General features: G+C 33.8%; 3 protein-coding genes across 3 annotated transcripts; 1 reads left to right on the top strand and 2 right to left on the bottom strand.

Annotated features, from left to right (window-relative positions):
• Positions 1-2,186: 2,186 nt before the first annotated feature.
• LOC141396869 (lectin subunit alpha-like) lies at positions 2,187-3,249 on the bottom strand. The gene is made up of 3 exons (XM_073972550.1): positions 3,078-3,249; positions 2,568-2,679; positions 2,187-2,455 (listed from the first exon to the last, which is right to left on the bottom strand). Exons 1-3 carry the CDS (start codon positions 3,204-3,206, stop codon positions 2,235-2,237), a joined length of 462 nt encoding a protein of 153 aa, XP_073828651.1. The 5' UTR covers positions 3,207-3,249; the 3' UTR covers positions 2,187-2,234.
• An 82-nt stretch (positions 3,250-3,331) lies between these two features.
• Positions 3,332-18,575, top strand: LOC141398391 (lectin subunit alpha-like). Its single transcript, XM_073975677.1, has 4 exons — positions 3,332-3,466; positions 17,981-18,056; positions 18,149-18,263; positions 18,328-18,575. The coding sequence occupies exons 1-4, from the start codon at positions 3,441-3,443 to the stop codon at positions 18,573-18,575; spliced, it is 465 nt and encodes a 154-aa protein (XP_073831778.1). The 5' UTR covers positions 3,332-3,440.
• Positions 18,576-24,792: 6,217 nt separating this feature from the next.
• On the bottom strand, positions 24,793-25,985 carry LOC141396868 (lectin subunit alpha-like). Its single transcript, XM_073972549.1, has 3 exons — positions 25,824-25,985; positions 25,661-25,772; positions 24,793-25,514 (listed from the first exon to the last, which is right to left on the bottom strand). The coding sequence occupies exons 1-3, from the start codon at positions 25,950-25,952 to the stop codon at positions 24,850-24,852; spliced, it is 906 nt and encodes a 301-aa protein (XP_073828650.1). The 5' UTR covers positions 25,953-25,985; the 3' UTR covers positions 24,793-24,849.
• Positions 25,986-26,494: the final 509 nt, after the last annotated feature.

Below are 26,494 nucleotides of genomic sequence, written 5' to 3'. Positions count from 1 at the left end.
AATTTAAAGAAAGATAAGAAATAAACGTGATTTAATTGTTCGGATTGCTCATCACGTTATCAATTACAAGTAGCTATAAACATTGCCGAACAGTTTCCACTAAATCGTAAGTAAACCAGTAACAACAACCACCACCACAATTTTTATATAATTTGATGAAATTTTTGTAGACCGTCACATTTTCCAAATTGTATTTTGTTTCTGGTACGTCAAATACCTCAAATTGTCAAAAAAATATATAGATAAGCTATATCCGAATCTAGACCGATGTCAATGTAATTTTAAAATTTTAATTTCATCGAATAAGGAGAGATTTGGCGTATTTGGTGCATCAAATACATTAAATCTGAATCTCATCAAAAACAATACCTTTCTTCCTTTGGACAATAAATAGCCATCCTCAATTTTCACTTGGATTGTAAATGCTACCTGTACTTTGTTTACAAAAATACATAGACGGACATTCGGACATGCATGAATGTATGTTTAAGAAAATGCTGAAATTAACTTCTAAAAGTCAATTACACTGTGCGAAATAAAAAATGCGAAGGTGCGAATTAACAAAGTTCTGAGACCGCAGTGTGATAGATTTCTAGAATATGCGAACTTTGTAGAAATGGTTCTTAAAATGCAGCACAACACTGAAAATGCAAACGACTTCTATTAGGCATTTTTATACCCTCAGCATTTATGCTAACGATGGTATATACACTTTCATACGGTCAAAATGTGCCTCATCGAAATAATGGTTTTAGACCCCATGTATGTTTGGATAAAATTTGTTTCAGACAATTTGGAGTCGATTGAGCAATGTCCGTCCGTCTGTCTGTCTGGCTGGTGCGCACGATAACTCTCGAACGGATCAACCGATTCGGTCCAACATTTGGCTTTCGTAACATTCTGTCCAAACTTAGTTTAAGTTCGAAGATGGGTTATATCGGTCCACTCATGCCGGTACCTCCCCCACAAAAGTTCGAAAATGTTCGGAAAATTTGTACTTACGACAACTCTTGAAGGAAGCAACCGATTTGGTCCATCATTTGCAACTCGTGAAATGTCTACCAGACTTAGATGAGGTTCCAATATGGGCTCAATCGGTTCACTCCTTCGGGTACCTCCCACACAAAATTTCGGATAAGTTCAGTTTAGGACCTGCTCCCGCTTTGATTTTTGTTTTAGCAACTTGCATTCACTGCCCGCCATACGACGGTACAAGTTTCATCAGGGGCAAGTCCATACTTCCTGAGAAAATAGCCTGAAAGTTGCACAAAACCTCTATGACACCGTGTGATGTGGTTGGAGCGCAAGATAACTCTCGAACGGATCTGCCGATTGGGTCCAAAATTTGGCCTTAGTTCACTTTAAGACCTGCTATCGAATGACTTTGATTTTTGTTGAAGCAACTTGCATCCGCTGACCCAATTACGATGTTAAAATTTTTTTCAGGGGCAAATCCACACTTCTTGAGCAAACAGCCCGAAGGGTGTAAAAACCCCCTATGGCACCATATGTAGTGGCTGGAGATCCACTTCCATAATGGTCAATATCGATCCATTCCTTTAAGTATTTCCTCCGCAAAACTTTTGTTCTTTAATCCTAATCATAATTTTTGTCTTTTCATACGAACAAAATTTTCAAAGCTCTCTAAATACATACGTTTTTTGGGAAAAAATTGTTTCAATATACACAGGCCGAGGGTATATCTCTGTCGGCCAAGCCGACTGATACTTTTTTACTTGTTCATATTTAAAGAGCTATAATATAACTTAATTATGGATGCACATATCCACATAATACTTTCAGATTCGTAGTGTCTGATGTGTTTACTGTAAGAAAGAAATGTTAACATACATATAGACAAGTTAACATCACATTTTTCGATTTTTGTCCAAAGCGGCATCACTGTGCGGCGATACCGTTATATGGGGATTATACCAACTTTTTGACCTATATAGAGTTTTTTGGTAACATTTTTTCTGTCCTCTGGAAACACAAAATCTCAAATCTACAACCAATGCGGTGGGCATATGGGACTAATTCCTTTAAAACTCCACAAAGTGGACCAATATAGACACAGTTTATAATAAAAATGTTTTTTTGAAATCTCAAAATACAAGTTACAACCAATTAGAAGATTAAATCCCATAAAATTGCATCACAAATCGTAAATAGGTACACAATTTTTTATAAGTCGTAACTTCAGATTTATTTTATAAAGTTCCAGAATATCAAATTTATTCACATATAAATCCATAATTTTCTGTGCAGTCCTTATCGTTCCATTCGAGAGAGTCTATGGTTATGCAATGTTGTTTACCCTTGTGATTGTTTGGCTCATCCCACATCCAATGTGTGTATATTACACGATCGCCTGATGATGACCAATAAAAAGGGCGATTTTTAGAACTGCTTTTGTATTCATCATTGGCTCCTATCCAGAATATCCCGCGACTTCCTGATCATAAATAATAAATTGATATTTTCATTAAAAACATTAGGTATAAGTTCTTCGTTGAAAATGTTTTCGAAGCACAAAGAAACCAGTTGTGATGGGTATACATACGTACCTATATATGAACGCAATGCATTTGTTACATCCAAATGCTTACTATTGTTCTGAACTTCAACAAGTTTCCTCCCCTTACGAGCGCATTCGTGTGAAGCTTGAAACCAATTTATCTAAATTGTGAAAAATTTATGTTATAGGGGGTTATCATCAATGGAATTTCCCCGTGAGTTTTGTTTTTCCGCCGTTGCAACTTAAGGGAGAAAGTGAAAAAATTCACGGGGAATTGCCGTTCACGATAACCCCCATAATGTTCTTAAATGTTGACTGATAGGACAAATGTCAGTTTTGCAGTAAATAAAATGTTGTCGTATTTATGTTCAAAATCATTCTGACAATGAACAGATGGAGCAAGAAATTGTTGCTCCAAAGTGAAAATTGTGTTATATGCAACTAATTTAAATTTTGCATATTATATTTACTGAATGAAAAATTGGATAATATATTTCCAAAATTTAAAACAGAGACGACAATAAAAATATTTAACATTCTACTTTCTTCGTCAACGAACCTTACTAGTGCTTTCGATGTAATAACCGCCACCATAAATTCCACGCTGAAATTTTGGATCTGCATGGGCTGACTTCGAAAGTACTGCCAATCCGCAAAAAAATAGTACTATTACTTTGAAGAAGTTCATTTTGTTCACGATTAATTTTCAAAGTAAACTGAACTGTTAAAACGCGGCCGATGGGTATTTATTACAAATACTTGACAATATGATTTATTGTAAATTTCAGATATGTATAGTGATTATCTGTTATTATTTGGATTTAAGTTTAATATAAAATTTATATCAATACGAGTTTTGTTGCTTTATTATTGCCTTGCTGTCTATATGTGTAATTAAGTTTTAATAATGTAAACATTTCCTATGACATCACGAGACGATAAAGAACGGTAAATCCATATAAACCAACAATAGATAATAAACTCAGTCCCAACTTTGTATATAACAGAACAAACTCTTTACATTGAAAGAAAAATGCTTCGTTGTATCAATGAACGGGTTTCATTGATTATTTTTCATTGATGCTATGAAACGTTCTATTAATATAATGAAATGTGTCATTCATGGAATGAAACTTTACGTTATTTAAAATTCCATAATTTTTGGTTTCATTGTATAAACGAAACGGATTTCATTGATGCAATGAAAATTTTAATTTCTATAAATTTAAAAAAAAAATATGTATGTTTTGAATTCAAACTAAATAGAATGGGCTAAAAACACTAGTACGCAAACATCTTTAAAAAAATGGCGAAAAATGTATATATTCGATGTGTTTGATTTGCTCTAATAACGAATGAAACCGTTTCATTAAATAAATGAAAGAGTTTCATTAGATAAATGAAAGAGTTTCATTAAATAAATGAAACATTTTTAAAAATTGCTTTTTGCGTTTTGCATTCTTTGTAAATGTGTTAATTTATAAAATTAGTCTTCTAATTATTTTGTCTTTATTAAACAAATTAAATTTTTGACAATCATAAAAAGAACACATTTATATGTTGGCTACATACATATGTATAGAATCACATATAAAATAAATATGTATGCATGAATATTTGTCAAAACTAGCAGAAACGTCATCAACTGTACGAAAATTCGCTACTGTCGCCGATTGGCGTTGGTATACATAAATATTCATCCACATTAAAAAGAATGGTCTTCTCAGTTCTTTGTTACACTGTGACACAAAATGGAACTCAAAGTCTGGGGGGTGGAAAATTTCTTTTGAATGTGAAAGCCCTTGATGAGTATACTAAGAACCCAAAAGGAAATTTTCGCCATAGGTCAAGTTTCTGAGATATCGCGCGATGAAGTTTTTGATTTTTTCCCTATAATACTTTGGAAAATAGCTCCATATCTCCGTTTGGCGTTGTTGTAGCTTCACTTTGAGGTGACATGTCTTCAGTCAAATCCATTGGTGAATCTTTTTGTAGAACATTTCATTCTTCTAACTCAATGCCTTTCATGTCCTTTTCGTCCTTTTTTTCTTGAACCGTAGTGAAAGTACCACAAGATGAGATTTTTCAGCATCCAAATATTCTACAAAAATGTTGCTCAGAAGATTTTATGTACGGTTCTCTTTGACAACTAATCGATTTTGTCCCGTTTTCATTGTCCTTTTTGACATTTAATCGGTTTTGGTTCAGAAATAAACTAAGTTTTGTTTTTCTGTATATTCGTCATTGGGTATTTATTGGTATGTACACATAACTATTGGTTATTGCTTATGTAGACATCTGGGGTGCTTCTGAAATATTTACCACAAATAGCTATTGTAATGATGAACACGTTAATAACAAATTTTCTTGGAGGATAGATCCGGTTATCTCAATTTTTGAACCGGATATTCCGACATTAAAACCGATTTTTGAACCGGTTTTAAGTAACCGATTAAACTTATATATATACCGTTAAAAAGCTTATAGATTTGTCAATCAAACTAAATTATTTCGCTGCTGAAAACGTTGTTAGTTGCAGTTCTAGAACAAAAAACCGTTTTAATGAACCGTTTTTAAGGAAAAATATCAATACGCGCAAATATGGAGATCAAAGGCTGGGGGGCGAAAAATTATTTTTGGCGATGAAAGTCGATGAAGGTAATATTACGAACCCGGAAGGACAGTTATGCCGTAGGTCAAACTTCTGAGTTATAGCGAAATTAATTTATTGACAAACTATACATACCTACATGACAAAAAACTTAACGAAATTTGATCGCGTCATAACTCAGAAGTTTGACCTAAGGCATAACTGTCCTTCCGGGTTCGTAATATTACCTTCATCGACTTTCATCGCCAAAAAGAATTTTTCGCCCCCCAGCCTTTGATCTCCATATTTGCGCGTATTGATATTTTTCCTTAAAAACGGTTCATTAAAACGGTTTTTTGTTCTAGAACTGCAACTAACAACGTTTTCAGCAGCGAAATAATTTAGTTTGATTGACAAATCTATAAGCTTTTTAACGGTATATATATAAGTTTAATCGGTTACTTAAAACCGGTTCAAAAATCGGTTTTAATGTCGGAATATCCGGTTCAAAAATTGAGATAACCGGATCTATCCTCCAAGAAAATTTGTTATTAACGTGTTCATCATTACAATAGCTATTTGTGGTAAATATTTCAGAAGCACCCCAGATGTCTACATAAGCAATAACCAATAGTTATGTGTACATACCAATAAATACCCAATGACGAATATACAGAAAAACAAAACTTAGTTTATTTCTGAACCAAAACCGATTAAATGTCAAAAAGGACAATGAAAACGGGACAAAATCGATTAGTTGTCAAAGAGAACCGTACATAAAATCTTCTGAGCAACATATTTGTAGAATATTTGTATGCTGAAAAATCTCATCTTGTGGTACTTTCACTACGGTTCAAGAAATAAAGGACGAAAAGGACATGAAAGGCATTGAGTTAGAAGAATGAAATGTTCTACAAAAAGATTCACCAATGGATTTGACTGAAGACATGTCACCTCAAAATGAAGCTACAACAGCGCCAAACGGAGATATGGAGCTATTTTCCAAAGTATTATAGGGAAAAAATCAAAAACTTCATCGCGCGATATCTCAGAAACTTGACCTATGGCGAAAATTTCCTTTTGGGTTCTTAGTATACTCATCAAGGGCTTTCATCTCCAAAAGAAATTTTCCACCCCCCAAAAATGCTGCTGCACAGTGTTATTGTTTGTATTGTCGTTCATTGAATTCGATTTGTGGAAAAACACGTGTTGGCAAGACAACCACCGCTTTCTTAGCTACATCAAAAGATGTTCAATAACATTGTTTTAGTTTGCACTAAACCACAGTCAAGTGTGGATGAAAAAAAAGTTATTTTACGTCTGGTGTTTTCAACTTTAAAAACTGTGATGTGTTCAACATGAAAAGAAAATGTAAATATTATTTTTAGGTATTCAGTTGTTCTTTTAAGTGAATTTTCATTTATATTTTTCTTGTAATGGAAGCATTCAATAGAAAATCTAAAGATGAGTGGAATGGCGGAGAATCTGTTACCATTGGCCTACGAAGCATCTCTCACTTAGAAAAAGAAAATGTTGTATTGTTGTATAGTTTTCTGTCCAACGGCGAAAGATAAAGGCGAGTTAATGTTTAGAAAGAAAAGATAAATTACCTAAATTATTAGGTGTGTCTTTTTACTTACTAAATGTTGCTGAAACATTTTTTTCAGCAACTTTTCCCTTATACAACTGTCAAAATTAGTAACATTAGTAATAATTATTACAAATTATCACGTAAAAAGACACCCCTATTTTATGGTTTTCAATTTTGCTTACAGATGACAACGCTCAAAAGGATCATTAACTTCGCTGAAAGTAAGCATGAAGTGTTAAATAATGTGAAATGAAAATTCAAATATTGGTTAAATTATTTTTTGTAGTTTTTATGTGTTCGTTTATTTACTTTTTTTAATTTTCATTTATAGTTGCAATGGAGATAAAAAATAGAAAATCCAATGATCAGTGGAATTACGGAGACTGTCCGTGGCCAATGAAGCACTACTCCCTGAAGAAAAAATGCTATATCCTAACATCGTGGACGTACACAGGGGATGACTCAGCTGCAAAAGATGGAGGTAAGTTATTGTTTAGAAAACCAGTCAATTTGTTAGCAATTTGTTTATTGTTTCAATTTTACTTACAGATGACAACGCCCAATACTATCATTAATGTGTTTAATACCTGAGGTATTAAATATGACTTGTTGTATTAATGGTCAAAACTAATTGCAATAAAATTAAATAAACATATTTAGCATTGACTTCATATTTGTTCATTACGTGAGTATGAAATGACTTCATAACATGAATGAAATCCTACGTTATACCAATGAAATTTGTCGTTGGTTTTTGAGCCAACGTAAGGCTTCATTGCATAAATGAAGAAGCGTCATTACAACAATGAAAGTATTTCATTGCATAAATGAAGGAGTTAATTTTACTTCAATGAAACTCAATGAAACTTTTTTCATTTATTCAATGAAGCTCTACGTTGGCTCAAAATCAATGACAAATTTCATTGATACGATGTAGGATTTCATTCATATTACGTAGATTTTTCTTTCAGTGTATTCTATAGGTACACCAGTGTCAAAATTATGTATATGAAGTTCTGAAAATTATGTCTTATATCTACCGTGACCAACCGTACTCTATTATAGAGTACAGTACTTTATTTTAGGTGCACGTACTCTGTTTTTCAACGTACTCTATTTGTTCTCTTTTTCCATTGGACGTACTCTATGTCCTCTATTTATACCCTCAGCCTTTAGGCTAAGGAGGGTATATACACTTTGATACGATGAAAATGTGCCTCATCGAAATAATGGTTTTAGACCCCAAGTATGTTTGGACGTAATGTGTTTCAGACAATTTGGAGTCGATCTAGCCATGTCCGTCTGCCTGTCTGTCTGTCCTGTTGGCTGGAGCGCACGATAACTCTCGAACGGATGAACCGATTCGGTTCAAATTTTGGCTTTCGTAATATTTTGCCCAAACGTAGTTTAAGTTCGAAGATGAGTTACATCAGTCCACTCCTTCTGGTACCTCCCCCACAAAAGTTCGAAAAGTTTGTGCGCACGATAACTCTTGAAAGGAGAGATCGTTCTGGTCCATGCTTTGTTTAGCGTAAACTTTCTACAAGAGAAATATGAGGTTCCAATATGGTCTCAATAGGTCCACTCCTTCGTGTACCTCCCACACAAAATTTCGGAAAATTTATGTTTAGGGCCTGGTCACGAATCGCTTAGATTTTGGTTGTAGCAACTTATATTCAGTGCCCTCTATACGACGGTGCAAGTTTCATCTGGAGGAAGCCCATATTTCCTGAGAAAATAGCCTGAAAGTTGCAAAAAGCCCCTATGACAAAGCATGTAATGGTTTGAGCGCAAATAACTCTCGATTCAGTCCAAAATTTGGCTTTCGTAATATTTTGTCCAAACATAGTTTATGTTCGAAGATAATCCAAATCGGACCATTCCTTCAGGTACCTCCCCCACAAAAGTTCAAAAATGTTCGGAAAAATTGTGCGCACGATAACTCTTGAAGGGAGTGGACGATTTGGTCCACACTTTACACATCTTAATACATCTACCAGATATAGATCAGGTTTAAATATGGGCTATATTTGTCCACTCCCTCGGGTACCTCCCACACAAAATTTTCGGATAGGTTCACTTTAAGACCTGCTCTCGAGACACTCAATTACGACGATAAATGTTTTTCAGGGGGAAGTCCGTACTTCTTAAGGGAACGGCCCGAAAGGTGTAAAAACCCCTATATGTATGTCGTCGCTGGAGAGCAAGAAAACTTCTTCTTCCCTTAGGGTACCTCCCCCACGAAAGTTCAACATTCGTGTCGAAACGCAGTTTAGGGTCTCGAAGATGCTTTGGAAATGAATGCCGATGCTGTTCATTGTGGTCCTGCTGGTTACAGTCATATTATGTTTTCCGTGGACAAGTCCATGCTTCCTGGCATACTGGTCCAAAAGTTATAAGATGACCCACTGAAATAACTAGTGTGACCAATATATATCAAAAAGATATGACTCTCAAAATCAGATCCACTTCCTATGTCGTCTATTCATTTAAGTAGCCCCTCCGCAAAACTTTAATCCTAATCCACATTATCGTCGGCAAGTTCAAAGGTACAAAATGGACACAAAATTCTAAAAAGACCAAAGCCGACTGATTCTTTTTTACTTGTTTTTATTTATTTTATGTATAAATGTGAATACATACGTAATCCTTTCCATCAAGTGCTGTCTCAGAGTGTAAGGTAGTAAATTATAAACAGACACCATAACTGTAAAACCAGCAAGAAATCGGCTGATTTATCAACGCAAAAGCAAATCAAGCAAACATTTTGTATATTATCACAAATAAAACAGAAAATGACGCAAAACCATTCGTAACTTTGTTCTAAAAAAAGTAAACTAACCAACCAAATCAATTGTGCTTGTGTGTGTTAAAACAATTTAACCAGACGAACAAATTATTGTATTGTTTTAAAAGAAATCACTGCTTTCTCCTGTTGATTTCAAAACTTTGGAAAATACGTTTTTAATGATATTAATCTTCTCCTCCTTCTTTACCGCATAACTCCATGAGAAACTTTAAAATTAGTGGAATTTTTTCTTAAAATATTACAACATCCTCTTTTTTGGCCTGTAACTTTTCAACAATGTGTATATTACCAAAAAAAAAAAAAAAAAACAAAAAAATAAATTTATTTAAATTAGTCTTGTTGTTTTATTTTAGAAAATATCTTCATTTTTCGATTTTGAAAATCGTTCAACAATTATTGTACCAGCATTGGTGGACATTACTGAATGAAGTATTGTGTACCAACGATAGATTTATCCACTGCATATCTCAAATTCAAACACTTATTCGTATTTAAATAATCATCTTCAGAAGAAAAAATATCACGTTGATATTTGGTAGATTATTCGGCTCGTTTGCCCATGCATATAAATACCAAGCTGTAGTTATTTGATCATCAATTTAGTTAGACGAAGATAAATCCTGAGCTTTGCCATGTTAAAGCCAGTCAGGAGCGTTGCTTGGTATCACTCAACTTCTACGTTGTATAATGTATATACAACTTTTAAAACAATTTAAATCAGTTTATACCATTTTAGACCTATACCAAAACATTGACAATGAACTTAACATTTGCTGGAGAAGTTTTCTGGCCACAATAAACCGGAAATCCGAAAATACTTCTAATTCGGCCGGAAAATTTAGCTAAAAACGTTTAAATATCTGAAGTAGGTCGGTGTCGTTATATTGGGCCTATACAAAAGGATGCACATTAGGGATATAACTTTTTGCACTTTTTTGCAAATATCAAAAATACCACCACATAACCGTGTAGAGCATGAAAAACTATTATGAAATAAGGCGTAATTTTTTCTCTATCGCGAAAAAAGTTTCCGCACCAAATGCATTGAAGTTTAGTAATGCATTTTTTTAATTTAATTGTTATAATGACATATACGCTTTTTATTAAAATTTGTGTTTTTTTAAATCTAATTTAAAATCAATATCAAACCATTCTGGACCAATTTGTTATCAAATCGCTGCATTTCAGAGCATATTAGGAACTTTTGACAATATTTCAATTTTGTTGTTTTTTTTAAAAACTCGCGAATTTTATGTTTATATTTATTGTACCTATCGGACAAGAGAATATGGTGTCATTTGCAACAAATTCGCGAAAGTTACAGACCGTTTTTAATGACGTTGCCTGTGAGAATTGTATTTATTTTCTATAAATATTTATTCAAACAAAGCTAATTTAAAATTTTAAGTAGAAAAAATATCAAAAGAGTTTTAGTAATCGCACTCGGGTCGGAAACTTTTTTTACTGAATCGATCTTAGAAACGCGTTTTCATTATTAGGACAAAATTTCCCACATGTTACTGGTCGTGCAAATATTTGTTCTTTTTTATACCCTCCACCATAGTATGGAGGATATATTAAGTTTGTTTTTCTGTTCGTAACACATCGAACTAATCATTTGTGACCCTATAAAGTATATATTCTTGATCAGGATAAAATTTTAAGACGATCTAGGCAAGTCCGTCTATCTGTCCGTCTGTTTTAATCACTCTAGCGTCCGCAATAATTGAGAAGACACCCGAGTGTCTTTTTTGCATAGGCAGGTCAAGTTCGAAGATTGGCTATATCAGTCCACGTTTTGGTATTGCCCCCATGTAATGGTTTGACTCTATTTCAAGTACCTTGAAGTTTTTTTGTACTTTTTTATTAATTTTATTTATTATTATTATTATTTTTTTTTTTAATTTTTAATCCTAGGTGGTGCAATATATTCTTAGGTGGGGCCACATAAAAGCAAGGGTGATTTTATAGACCGTTTTTAAAAGAAGGGATGCTTCTACATAGGGCTATAACTAAAAAAATACAACACCACTACCGTGTAGGGGATTTTGTCCTGATAACGCAAACGAGTTTCTAAAATCGATTCGGTGAAGAAAGTATCCGCACCAACTGCGATTACTAAAGCCGTTTTCATATTTTTTTCTATTTAAAAATTTAAAATAACTTTGTCTGAAAAAATATTTATAGAAAACAAATACAGGCAAAGTCAACAAAAACAGCCTGTAACTTGAGCTAATTCGTTGCAAATGACCCCATATTCTCTTGTCCGATAGGTACAAAAAATATAAACATAAAATTCACGAGTTTATAAAGAAAAACCAAAAATTGCAATAGTGTCAAAAGTTCCTAATATGCTCCGAAATGGCGCGATTTGAGAACAAATTGGTCCAGAACGGTTTGATAATGATTTTAAATTAGATTACAAAAAATAAAAATTTTAATGAAAAGCAAATATGTTGTTATCACAGATAAGATAGAGAAAAATTTACACCGTATTTCATAATAGTTTTCCATGCTCTACACGGCTATGTGGTGGTATTTTTTTGGTTATAGCCGTAATGCACATATCGGTACCATACCAAAACGTGGTCCGATAGACGGATCTTTCCTAAATTTCAGAGCCCAATCTCTTTTTTCTGGATGCTCCATTGATTATCACAGACGGACGGACATACCTAGATCGACTCAGACTTTTACCCTTATCAAGAATATACATACGAATGCCACTGTATATATTTCTTTCCTAATAATGGAAATGGGAATATTTGTCATCAAAAATGGCTCTATGGATTTTCAAAGTAAAATTAATAAAAAAGAAAAGAAAATTAATAAAAATTATTAAAAACGATCTTCGCCCAAGTAGGCAAAATTTCAAAAAAAAAAAAAAAAAAAAACAGACTGAGCTTGGCTGGGACTTGAATCTTCTCAGGGATTTAGGGTCTTCTCAGAATTTTGTGACACTTTTTATACCCTGCACCACCTTGTGGGAAGGGGTATTATGTCTTTGTGCATTAGTTTGTAACATGCAAAAGGAAACGAGATAGACCCATAGTTCCTTCTAGGGATATACATAGAATCACTTTCTGAGTCGATTTACGCATGTCCGTCTGTCTGTTCGTCTGTCCGCCTGTCCATGTATTTTTGTAAACAAAGTACAGGTCGCATTTATTGTCCGAATCGCATGAAAATTGGGGAAGATAGTTTTTTTGGCCAAAGGACGAACGCTATTTATTTTGGTAAAAATCGGTTCAGATTTGGATATAGCCCCCATATATATCTTCGCCCGATTTAAGGCATGTGGTGCACGAAACACGCTATATATGTCCGATTTCAATGAAATTTGGAATGTGTGACGGTGGTTAGTCTAGAAACAACTGTGGCAAATCATATCGAAATCGGTTCAGATTTGGATATAGCTCCCATATATATTTTCGACGGATTTGAGGTATTTGATGCACGAAACACGTTATATATGTCACATTTTGATGAAATTTGGACTATGTGAAGGAATTTGGTCTACAAATAAATGTGAAAAATTATAAAAATCTGTTCTGATTTTGATTAAGCTCCCACATATATTTTACATATTCACAGTGGTGTAGGGTATTATATAGTCGGCCCCGCCCGACTTTGATCCTTTCCTAGCTGGTTGGACATTTGAATTTGGCGACAAAAATGTTGATTAGGATTAAAGTTAGATCGGTCTAACCACCCGTGAAATATAGCATAATGGTTGAATGTATTTCAAAGCACCTCGATCGTATTTTTTCAAAATTACTTTTCACCAATCGACACGAGCCTTTTTAGTAAAATTTTGTGGGTTCCACAATTGGTGCACTAAAAAACGCGTGATGCATGTACAGCGGGAATGCTTTAATAGTACAACAGATATAGCCGCGTTTTTATTTTGTTGAAAATTTACTGAATGTTTACAAATACCGAAATTGAATGGAACCGTTGCACAGTGTATGTATCCACCCATTGGCCAAAAATAAAAAAATGAATGTCAAAAGTTTGGTACAACATCTGGCAACTCTGACGGCTATGACATGGACCTTTTTAAAAATATATTAGTTTTCGTTTCATTCGAACACGATCTTTTTAAGAATAGCTTCAAAATTCGGAACATTTGACTAATATTTTTTGTTGTGAGTACAACCTATATTTTAAGTGCAATTAAATATATTCAAAATATCGCGAAACTAATAGGTATAACAAAATATTATAGTGGGTTTTGAAGGATGAGGTAATAGCTTAGTTTTCTATAAAAAATAGTGTCTTAGCGTGTTGTGGAATTCTAGTTCGCTGCATATTTTCTTAGTGTATTTTGGAATGCCAATTCGATCATATACTTAAATTTGACCTAAGGTTTTGGTCATGATGCCAACCAGTGCCCACCTCGGGAATAATTTTCCAAAGTAGGCCATAGGTTTAAGATTGTTCAGTATTAAAATCAGATGTCATCTAGTGCCAGACTATGAATGGTGGGTCGCAGAATAAGGCTACCCTAGAATATTGTTTCTATGGATATATTAGGGTATAACTCTGTTATCTGACCGCGTAGATTAACATAATTGGCATCAATGGAAAGGTCAAGCATTCTTCTTCCATATATGACTTACGTGGCGGGTATGTGTCTACGAGGAAAAACGCTAAAAGATCTATATTAAAAATTTTCAGACAAAAATGTTGGTTTTTTTAATCCGCTAAATCGGTTGGATTTTACGTTGTTTTGAAGATTGTTTTGTTTCCCCAAGCCTATTTTTGCATCATAACATAATCGCGACCTTTGTTCATGTCATTTTGTATTAACAGCCTAAAACAATTCTTACCGTATACCCCCTCCAGAGGGGTAAGGGGGGTGAATGTTACGCTCGTTGTTTCTTAAAACACTCTTCGCAGCAGCACATAGCTGTAACGGGCGCATTGGCTTGATACATACATGTGGATCCACTGTGTGTTGTATGATTCCATATCAACCTACATTATCTCTTGGAAAACAAGTTAAAAAGTATCAGTCGGCTTTGCCTACAGATATATAATACACACGGTGCTCTTGAAACAAATTTAATTGGAATGTACTTACACCTGGGAAGTTTTTGCGGATTCTGAAACTGCAATGTTCATAGATGAGAAAAATCAAAAAAAAAACAAAAAATAACAAATTGAAATTTTTAGGGTTTTTAGGTTTTCACGATTTTGCTTGGAAACTGCAAGTCCTATCGAAATGAGACTAAAAAAATGTTGTAGCTATGAAAAATCTCTACAAGATTGACATTTATGATATCTTCGTAGTTTTTACCGTTATTGAGATATCTGATGCGGCTGATCCGTTCAAGAGTTATCGTGCTCTCCAGCCGCTACTCATGGTGCCATTGTGAATCTATATAGGTCATATTCTAACTTGATCTATGTCTCGTGGAAATATTGGAATCGTGATATTTATAATTAAGATTACTGTTGGAGTATAGGATTGATGTAGTTTTGCAATTTCATACTTATGGATACGAAAAGTTGAAATGGTACTAAATTTGGTACAATTTCTATTTGGGTGAACGGATAGAGCTGGAATCTTGAAATTTTGAATTAAGATTATTGTTGGACTGTATGATTGAGGAAGTTTTGGAAATTTGTACTTTTGAGTAAGAAATACTTTTCGTAAATGGTACTAAATTTGGTACACTTTGGATTTGTGTGAACCGATAGCGCTGGAATCCTGAAATTTAGAATTAAGATTATTGTTGGAGTGTAGAATTGAGGTTGTTTTGGAAATTCGTACTTATGGGTACGGAAAGTACTAAATGGTACTAAATTTGGTACAATTTGGATTTGGGTGAAGGAATAGAGCTGGTATCCTAATTGGAATTAAGATTACATTTGGAGTGTAGGATTGAGGAAGTTTGTAAATTCGTACTTATGGTTATGAAAAGTACTAAATAGCATTAAATTTGGTACAATTTGATTTTGGGACGGATAGCGCTGGAATCCTGAAATTTGGAATTTAGATTACAGTTGGCCTGTAGGATTGAGGGAGTTTTGTAAAATTCCTATTTATGGTTACGAAAAGTATTAAATTTCGTACAATATAGATATGGTTGAACGGAGAGAGCTGGAACTCTGTATTTGGAATTAAAGTTACTGTTAAAGAGAAGAATTGAGGTAGTTTTGGAAAATCGTACTTATGGGTACGAAGAGTACTAAATGTAATTAAGATTATTGTTGTTGTTTTGTATAATAGTGTAGGGTTGAGACATGTGGTTCACAAAATACGTACCATAAGTTTAAGAAAAGTACTAAATGGTACTCAATTTGTTGTTGGGTGTAGGGACGGAACTGGAATCTGTATTTTTGGAGTTAGGGTGAGTATTGGTGTGTAATATTGGCATATTTACGAAAAGTATTAAAGAGTTCTAAATGTTGTATCGGGTGCAGGAACGGGTGGAATTCTAAACTTTGTTCTTAGAGTCACGGTTGGTATGTGGGGTTAAGATATGGTGATGGTTTTGAAAATGCGTACTATAAAATGTACTAAATGGTATAGAATTTGATATAATTTGTTATTGTGCAAAGGGGTTGGCAGGAATTTTTTTGAAATTCGTTCTTATGTATTTATATGTATAGTACTATAATTGGGTTTGAGGGAACTGATAGAGCTATAAATGAGAATCGCGGTTGGTATAAATCGTTGATATAAGAAGGTAATTTTTTTTAATACCCACGTGTACGAAAAGTACTAAATTTGGAACGTCTTTGTTATTGCATGAACGATAATATAAGGAGTTTTTTAATGCGTACAAATTCTGAAATTTGGTATGAGGGTCGTTGATGGCTGAAATGATATGGGAAATACTTACTATTAGGTAACGAAAAAGTACTAAATGGTACTGAAATTTGGAATTAAGATTACTGCTGGAGTAAAGGATTTAAGTAAACTTTGAAATTCGTTTTTATGTGTACCAAAAGTGCTAAATTATACTTAACGTGATAAAATTTGGATTTGGTCAACGAATCGAGCTAAAATCCTCAAATATTGAATTAAGATTATTGCCGGAGTGGAGGATTGAGTTAGTCATTAAAATTTGTACTTTCGTACGAAAAGTATTAAATGGTACTAAATTTTGTATATGGAATTCGGAAATTTGCTACTATAGTCGCTGCTGGTGTGTAGGTTTGAGTTATGTATGTCATTGTGGATATACATACGTATCATAAGAGGTAGAGCTGAAATTGTGAAATTCGGTAGTAGGATAGCAGTTGGGGTATAGAGTGGAGATTAGAAGGATGTTTTGGAAATTCATTAAATTTGGTTTTAGGAGAACAGATAGAGCTGTAAATGGGTATCGTTGTTCCGATATAGTTTTTGATATAGGGATGTAATTTTTGAAACTATTACATATTATAAGTGCTATATTTGGTACCGTTTTGGTGTTGCATAAAGGGATATAGCTGAAATTTCGAATTTGTATAAGGTTCTGTGTTAGTATTTAGATAAGAGGTTTTCTTAAATGCATACAAATTTCGAAATTGGGTATGGAGGTCGTTGAGGGCTGAGGTATTGAGCTGGTGCTGGAAATGCGGAACTACATTTTTAAATCACAAATTCCGAAATTACAACTATTTCGGTTAGAAAACGTGGATACAATTTTTAAACTGCCCGTACCGTTGTAATGAAACGTGGACTGAAATTTAAAATGTTGACTCGAGGATGCGGCAATGATTTTTTTTATTGGAAATTCTAACTAAATGTTTACGAACGGTATTTAAATGAAATTAAATGTCAATTAAAATAAGTATTAATACATGAAAATTGTTAGTGTTCACCATTTTCATATAAAGTATTGTTTATTTGTATATTTTTCCTTTTTCGCATACGAAGTAGCGGGCATTTTGCTGGTTTTCTATAAATATTTATTCAAACAAAGCTAAATTTTAAGTAGAAAAAATATCAAATGGTTTTAGTAATCGCAGTCGGTGCGGAAACTTTTTTCACCGAATCGATCTCAGAAACGCGTTTTCGTTATCAGGACAAAATTCCCACGGTACTGGTGTGGTATTTTTTTGGTTATAGCCCTAATATACACATTAGCAGGAATGTTGATTGTATAATAATCAAAAGTTGTCGAACTTTTAATATCACTCAACTTATCTTTAAAATGATTTAAACAAGCACAATGTTACAGTAAGCAACAAGTTCAAGGTTAGGCTTATGTAAAATATCAACCTTTTTTAACGACGCAAAATATGCTGATAATAAATGTCATTACAAATTGCCAATGTTTACAGGAAATAATTTTCTTTTATCTTTATCTTCAAATCAGTTTTTTTGTTATCAAACCAATGATGCTCTATGGCTGGAGTTGTTGGTAATATAAAAGCTCATCAAATTTTTCCATTTGCTAGCAAAACATCTGTGAAGATGAATTTTATAACAACATTCGGTATTTGTGTTCTAATTTTCAATATAATTTTCAGTAAATTTGTTGAGGCCATACCCAATTGGTTAGAGGCTGAAGATGGACATATTTATTTAATTGATGCAGAACAAAATGTAAGCAAAATTCATATATCTATATACTTATTTGTTTTATACTCTTTACAAATATATGTAAATTTTTAATTTCATTTGTATGTATATTTCAGTTCGATTGGCACCAGGCCGTAAATGAATGTAAACGGCGAGGTTTGCGGTTAGTGGAAATTGAAAGTCTTACCAAAAGTGATGCATTGGATGCTTTGCTTAGAAATTCATTTGAAGGTAGGTAGCTTTAAATTAATATTTACTTTTAATTAATCTTTTGAATTGCATTATACATATATAGGTTCACTACCAAATTTATGGATCGGTGCCAGTGATCTTGAAGTTAGTGGTGAAAAAAATCGTCCTTTTTATTGGTCAATGTCTGGCAAACGTATGACATTTTCAAATTGGGCGAACAAACAGCCGGATAATTACAAAGGAAATGAACATTGTGTTCATATTTACAGCCCATATAATTTAAAATGGAATGATGTCCCTTGTACGTTTAAGCAAGGTTTTATTTGTGAAACCCGATTTATGACTAAATAAACATTTTAACGCAACAAATCAATTTAATATTAAACAACTGGAAAGATTCCCTCTGAATTAATAAATTTGTATTCGATAAATTAATGTTTTGACACAACTACGTCAAAATCCTGTAACTTTTCAAAGGATAGGGATATTTTCATAATTCCTTTTTTGTTAGACAAATTCGGTATGGTAGTTGCAGAGGAATTCAAGGTCAACGTTAAGCATTTGAATTTTTTTACTATTTTTCATCAAAATATGAGTGTTTTTTATATCATCCTATATATTAACAAGTAAGAGATTGCTATAGTCGGACGGGCCGACCATGTGATACCCCTCACCACTTGCCCTGAGCATTAGTTTTAGTTTACGGAATTTATTTTATATTATTGCGACACGTTATATTTTCTTTTAAAATTTGTATTAAGAATGAAACCAAAGAATTTAAAAATGGCATTAGGCGACTTTTACTGCTGTGCTGACGAAGATATAACCTCAAAAAAAAAATATTGTTTTGTATCACGAGTTTGCTTCAAATAGATCCGAGACGAGTCCTCACACTGCACTTTTCCCAAATTTTGTGTGTGAGGTACCCGCAGGTCGGGACCTATATAGTCCATATTCGAACCCTACATAGGTCTAGAAGAAATGAATTTTTGCGAACTTAAACTAATTTCGAGAAAAATATTACGAACTTCAAAATTTGATTGCACCAGCCAGGCAGACGAACAGACAGGGCTAAATCGACTACAAATTGTCTGAGACGAATTTCCGCCAAATATACTTGGAGTTTAAAACCATTATTTCAATTAGGCACATATTTGGTCTTATAAATCATCGTTAGCCTAAAAGCTGAGGTATAAAACGACTAATATTTCGAGATATTGCATTGCTTTTTACCAAAGGTGGTACACAAACGTCAGAATTGTAATTTGCATCAATTTAAAAAAAAACTGGGACTTTCTTTGTCATGATTTGAAAACTTTTCCATAATGATTGCGACATTTCCTAGCATGCGGTAAATGTAGTTAAAATAAAGCGATAAAGTAACCCACTTATATGTTCGACAATAGTAGTTCTGCTATTTAACCGATATATTGCTACAATATGCATCAACGGATAGGTCAAAAGTTCCACTTTCAAATATAACATACGTGGGTGGAACATGTGTTCCAGCAATAAAGATATAGTCAATATACTAAAAATTTTACCAATTTTCACACAAAAGTTTTGGTCCATTTAAACCTCTAAATATTATCTGACCATTATCTACAACTGCAGGCATATTCTTTATCGTAAACCTAAACCGCACTTACAATTTCCCGCCGATCAGACTACCAGAGCCGCTACAAAATTGGATAACAATTTCGTTTTTGGTTTATTTCATCCCCTAAATATTTCACGATCATCGCCAAAAACTATAGGGGTATATTCTGGTCTGAACCCGACCACCATCGTGAAGATTGGTCCATAATTCCGGCCTTTAGCGTGCGTACAATTTCTAATGGACGGACAAAATCGCTTTATCTCGTCTAGATATGAAGTTTTGTATACCACATGTGGGGTATACGAGGAATATTTCGCGGTGTTACATGAATTTTTCGAAGAACAAACAAAAAACTGAAAAAATCCATGAAAGTTCCATGCTGTTTCCTAAAAGTTCTAGTACACTAAAGTTGACATTTCACTAAAATTTAGTACACAAGGGAAAATAAAATAGCTTACTTCGTGTAAACGATACGGAAATTTGTTAAAACGATTCTTAAAGACATCAATCCTATCTATCTACCCAATAAAGAAACAATGAACACAATATCTGTTTTTGTTTCCGAGAAATAGCTATTTCTTTCTTCAGAAATTTGCAAAAAATACGTATTTTCCAAAATTCGGAAAATATTGTCGTCTTTAGGAGCACGCCACGTCCGCACCTTCCAATATTTCTGAACTAATTTATTGATTTTCTTACTTTCAATATGTTAACTATCGAATCCCATATAGAAATTAAAAATCGGTGACAACAAAATATGGGGGTTTTGGCCAGGAAAATCGATTTCTGATCCACTGTGCGACGTAACCTGTGCCAAGCCAGGTATTTTGTCGTGAGCAAAGTTAAAGATGGTAATTGAGTTATGTCGTGGATCTGAATTTTCGATAAGAGTTTAAAGAAGTCTGTCTGATAGTTAGCAACTCTTCCTCGATGCCAGGGCACGGGTCTGGGATAATTCTTAGTAGCCTTGGCGACGCACTGCGTATAATGATCCATACTTTTAAGGTGCACTCGGGGGAACATAATCATTATTCAACATACCGTAGAATTTGCCGATGTTGTCTAATATGAGAAAATTTATTAGGCGAAGTCTGTGCATAATAACACGATCTTTAGTCGAATGTCAGGATATAAATGGTATGGATATAAAATGCTTGTTTGATTCAGGCATTTCAAGATAATTTGAGGTTGGTAAAGCAAGACGAAGAATCCAGACATAATAAAATGTAAAGTTATTTATTTTGGTACAAAATTTTATATTTGTTAGGGTTTTTACTATTCTTAGAGCACATTTTCTGGTCTCCACTCCACAATTTTGCGGTCTCCACTTCAATTGAAATTCAAACTTGAAGCAAGGATATTAAGGGTTAATAATGAATTAGTTTTACTTAATTTACCAATTTTTTTGGTAATGTAACATATTTTGCATGTTGGTATATAGGAAAAATTTTATTGACAAATTTTAAAAAATTTAGGAAAAATAGTAAGCATGCGAATCCCACTATCAAATAGGACATAAAATGTTTGCAATTAATCCTAGTTTAGTATAACAAATGTCGACAAAATCAAAGAGTACAATCATTGATAAAAATTGATTTTAAATATTAAATCGCGAAATTTGTGTTCACGCCCACTGTACAATTTTTTTCTATTTTAAAAAATAAAATAAAATACAACAAGTAAAAAAGTGTCAGTCGGCTTTCCCGACTGATATATACCCTCAGCCAATGTGAAGTGAAACTTTCACCTACGGACAGATCGAATGTATTTAAGGTCTTGTGGCTCTTTTTGGGCATTTGAACTTGCCGACAAAAATCTGGATTAGAAATTGACTGCACTAAGACACAAATGTTGAACTTTTTTAGAGAGGACCGATATGGGCCTTTTAGAAGTTAAACTAAATTTTGACAAAATATAAGGAGATCCAAATTGTTTGCCCCATTCAAGTGATATCGTCATAGCATTTTTTGAATATTGGGGAGAAGTACCGGAAGTTGTGGACCGGTATTGCCCCATGAAATTAAGTTTTGATATACTATGGCGAAGACCCAATGTTGGACCAAATCGGTTGAACAATTCGAGAGTTATCGTGATCTCCGACCGCTACATATGGTGACATAGGGGTTTATTACACCTTTCGGGCTGTTTTCCCAAGAAATATGGACTTGCCACTGAAAAAACGTTTACCGTCGTAATGCAGGTAGCGATGCAAAAATCAAAGTGATTCGAGAGCAGGCGTTAAAATGAACTTATCCGAAATTTTGTATGAGAGGTACCAGAAGGAGTAGACAAATATAGTCCATAATCAAACGTGCTCTATATCTGGTACATATATTAGGATGTGCAAAGTATGGATTACATCTGTCCTTCCCTTTAAGAGTTATCGTGCGCACAATTTTTCCGAACATTTTTGAACTTTTGTGGGGGAGGTATCTGAAGGAGTAGACCGATATGGCTTATCTTCGAATTTAAACTATGTTTGGACAAAGTAATACGAAGGCCAAATTTTGTACCGAATCGGCAAATCCATTCAAGAGTTATTTTGCGCTCTGTCCACTACACACAGTGTCATTGGGTTTTTTATGCATCTTTCTATTTTCTCAGGAAGTATGGACCCTGTATTGTCGTATGGAGGGCAGTGAATGCAGCTGGTGCTAAACTGAACTTTTCCTAAATTTTGTGTGGGAGGTACCCGAAGGAGTAGACCGATTGAGTCCATATTGGATCCTCATCTAAGTCTGGTAGAAATTTCACGATGTGCAAAGTATGGACCAAATCGGTTACTCTCTTCAAGAGTTATCGTGCGCACAAATTTTCCGAACATTTTCGAACTTTTGTGGGGGAGGTACCGGAAGGAGTGGACCGGTATAACCCATCTTTGAAGTTTACTTGTTTTTTGTGTTCTTTTTTGATTTCTGGCCAAACCACGCAAAACTCAAACCTGTGCTCAAAGAAAGAACTAAACAATACCCCTTGGGCAACATGGTTCTAGTGTATGACTTTCGGATATATACACTGCATCCCCCTAAAATCGATGCTGACATTTTGAAGTTTTGATTTCAGTGTTTTTCGAATTTTTCTTATAATTATAGGGTGCAACTAGATAATAATCCAAACTAGTTTATAGGATTGTAGATTCCACGTAGTTCGATGTATATCTCATGAGTGTGCTCCGTATAGCTTCCTAGTAATAGGAATCCAAAGGCGAAAATTTGGTGCGTAAATTTTCTGAAAAAAACCTATTTTTTGGCTTTAAAATTTACAACTGTCGCACAGGTACCCCTGAACTCCGCGGGGATTAGAACGTGCCGGTTCTAATGAGCTCTTCCGCGGTCGAATCCATCTACTAAAACGCCGAAAATAGATACCTTGAAAGTAGGAAAATCTGCCAAAATATATTTTGACAATTCCGCGAATTGAACCGCGATTTTCTATGATTATTTTTGCATAAATGTAATCCTTTATACGCGATTATAATATTTGCCAAAAAGGTGTGTCACAAATTACAAAGATTCAGGAGTAATATCCCTATTTATCCCAAAATAGAATGCGGTGGCACATCCGCAGTTCTTGACGAATCTGTCTAAAATAATTTATATTGACGTATTTTTAATAGGGGGCCATTGAAATCGGATGCACCTTATAATCATATGCACATCGCGTAATTTTGCCCACTTGAAGGTTTTTTGAATAGTAAGATGCAACTGATGGCACACTTTGGCCGCTGGATGAAACATGGGAAAATCCATGCATATTGATAGACATGGACTCCCTGTATCCGAAAAGCAAATGCACCTCAACCGATTTAAACCAATTCGCGAATTATACGCTTTTTAACTTCTATGTTTTTTCTTTGATTGTAATTTCAATATTACTCTTTACTTCTTATTTCTATTGCTTATCACAGAAAGCAAATATACTTTCACGATGACTAATTACTTTTCTCGTAGAAGTTTAAGCAAAATACTTCAGGATTTGGATCGAAATTTAGCGAAATAACAGAATAACTCCCAACATTTATTTTTCAAATTTTTCGTATTTAACCAAAAATATATTTTTGAAATAATTTCCAACAATAAGTTTCCGTTCTTTGTTGTTGCTGTAATATGCAAGTTATAAACGCGATCTTTATAATTTTGGTCTCACATTTTTCTACGCGTTGTCTAGATTCTGTTCGTATTTTTAAATTATTTTTTTAGAGATTTTTTGGACTCTGATTTAGAATAATAAATAAATAAATAAAATTTTAGAATAATAAATAAATAAATAAAATAAAATTAGCAACTATTTTAGCATCTACGGATAGATATCAAATGCTGCTAACGATTCATATATACATGTTCTTATTACAACACAATAGAAATTTTTAAATATTTTTTCTTTACACGAGAGTAAAACCGCATATAACTTTTGAGTGCAGCATCCAATTTTGTGAACGCGAACAGATTTGAAACCACGATTTTTTTCGTAACCCATGTACCAAAAATGGCGGATGTGCTCGCCAAAAAAGTTTTTAATGTTTTTTCTATGTATTTGTAAAGGAAATTTGAAATTTACCATATATACTATTTTTGGAGTCTTTTCTACTATTAGAACGCTAAGCCACTTCCAATCTATCAAACTTCTGAACTTGAAGGCATTACAATTTATGAAGAAAAAAGTCTTCGATTGTGTATGTGTTGTATTGAAGAAGGATTCTAGGAAGGCTGCAAAAATACTTCACAACTGCAAATTTGCAATAAGTTTTCAAACTCAGCCTTTGTCTAGCACCACATCTAAATATGCCTGATGAGCTGGCTTAAACCACCAGCGAAACGATCGTAGCATATTGGTTGGATGTGTAGGGACTTCGCTAGATATTACTTTTTCAATACAAAACTCTTTAGGTCATGATAAGCTCAATTAATTCAATTAAATAAAAAGTCTCACAAATAAAATGATCTTCGTCCTAATAAGACAACAATCAAATAAAAAAATAATTATTTTTCCTTTATTTATTCCTTTTTCAAACAGTTGGGAAAGAACCTAAGAAGTCAATAATCTGTTAATTTCATTTGTATTGCTGGTAAGTAAATTTGAAAACTTAGTTGTTAAATCATTCACTGAGTTTTGACCACGAGCATGAGAACTCAGTACAGTTGCCCGAGACTCTGCCGATATTTTAGCCAGTTCAGCCTCTTTTTCCGCCACTAAACTGTTAAAAGTTGTTATGGAATCAGCCATTAGGACTAACAAGAGAGGTTTCTTCTTTAGTATAGCTTCAATTGATTGTTTCAGATCAGCAATAACATCATTTGTAGATTTTTGATGTTTGTTTAATGCTGAAAATGTGTCCTGTCGTATGTCCCCATCGATTTGTTTTAATTTGCTTTCCATTTGTCTAAATTCACTGGATAGTTTATGATTCCTTTCCAATATTTGTTCGCGCTTATCTTCAACTTGTCGAACATTATTGGGTTCTTCACATATAAATGCATTTTTAGATGAACAGTCTGTCGATATCCATTGAAGATTGTTACTATTTGATATCTGGGCACAATGGTCTTGTGGCTGTCGATTGGAGGTGCCGCCATTATACCAATCGCTGTAAGTTATTTGTAGACCACTAGATAGGTTGTAAAAAGGACGATAATTATCACCATCGGTATTAAATGCGTCGTGGTAACCTATCCAAATGTCCTTGGAGCCACCTATAGGTACAAGATGTTTGCTGTTATTTAAAATAGATTCTTGCAACAAGAAAGGTCAGAGGGTTTTAAACATGTACCCGATTTGGCATCGATCAGGTTTTGATAAAATATCTCTAACATATTTTCTGAGAAGAGTTAAAACTTACCCCTAATATTAAGCAAAATATTTTTGATTTGAAGATTCTTTTCTTTGTTTTCGATTTCCAAAAGCTGCAATCCTCGTCGCTTACATTCGTTATTGGCTTGTAGCCAATTTAGCTACAAAAAGGAAATGCTTAAAATTGAAATTAATTATGATTTTTTTCGTACCTTAGTATCAACTTCAATCAGATATCGTTGTCCATTATTCGTTGCATACCAAGTAGGACTTGCAATGGACAGATTTATAATATTAATTGTAGCAACAATTCCTATAATGTATCCCTGAAAGGTCTTCATCTTTGTGAATGTATTTCTTAACTTATGTCTGGAGACTGAAATATATAAGCGTATGGCAATCAAACTACATCAACTCTTTGTCTATCTTTATCAGCTGATAAAGTTATCCACTTGAGATTTTATCAATTATATATTACTTTACACTGTTCTACATCTTGAGTTGAAAACGTATAAAACACACACATGCTTTACTATGGCATAGTCCACCATTTCGAATGGTTGTTTCATCTCAACTATGTATAAAATCCGATAAGGTTGTGACTAATATGTTCGGCTAAGTACATTGCCAGCTTATTGGCAAAAATACTATTACACATGAAGAATGCGACGACTGAACCCCAAATGACCATGAGACAAGCAAACGTTTTAAGAGGACCATTATTTGATCAGCTATTGTGACTTTTTACAGATACCACAATCCTTTCGGAAGTAAATGCCGATATAATCGTTTTAAAATTATTTCGCCTTAAAACACCTCGACTCCAGGGGATGAAAGGATGGCAACAAGGCGGATGAAATTCAAATTCTTCTAGATCAGTCTT

The sequence above is a fragment of the Musca autumnalis genome, unplaced genomic scaffold, assembly GCF_047663935.1.
Source record: "Musca autumnalis isolate F117 unplaced genomic scaffold, ASM4766393v1 scaffold_3, whole genome shotgun sequence".
NCBI lineage: Eukaryota > Metazoa > Arthropoda > Insecta > Diptera > Muscidae > Musca > Musca autumnalis.
This window is presented reverse-complemented; position numbering and strand designations above follow the sequence as displayed.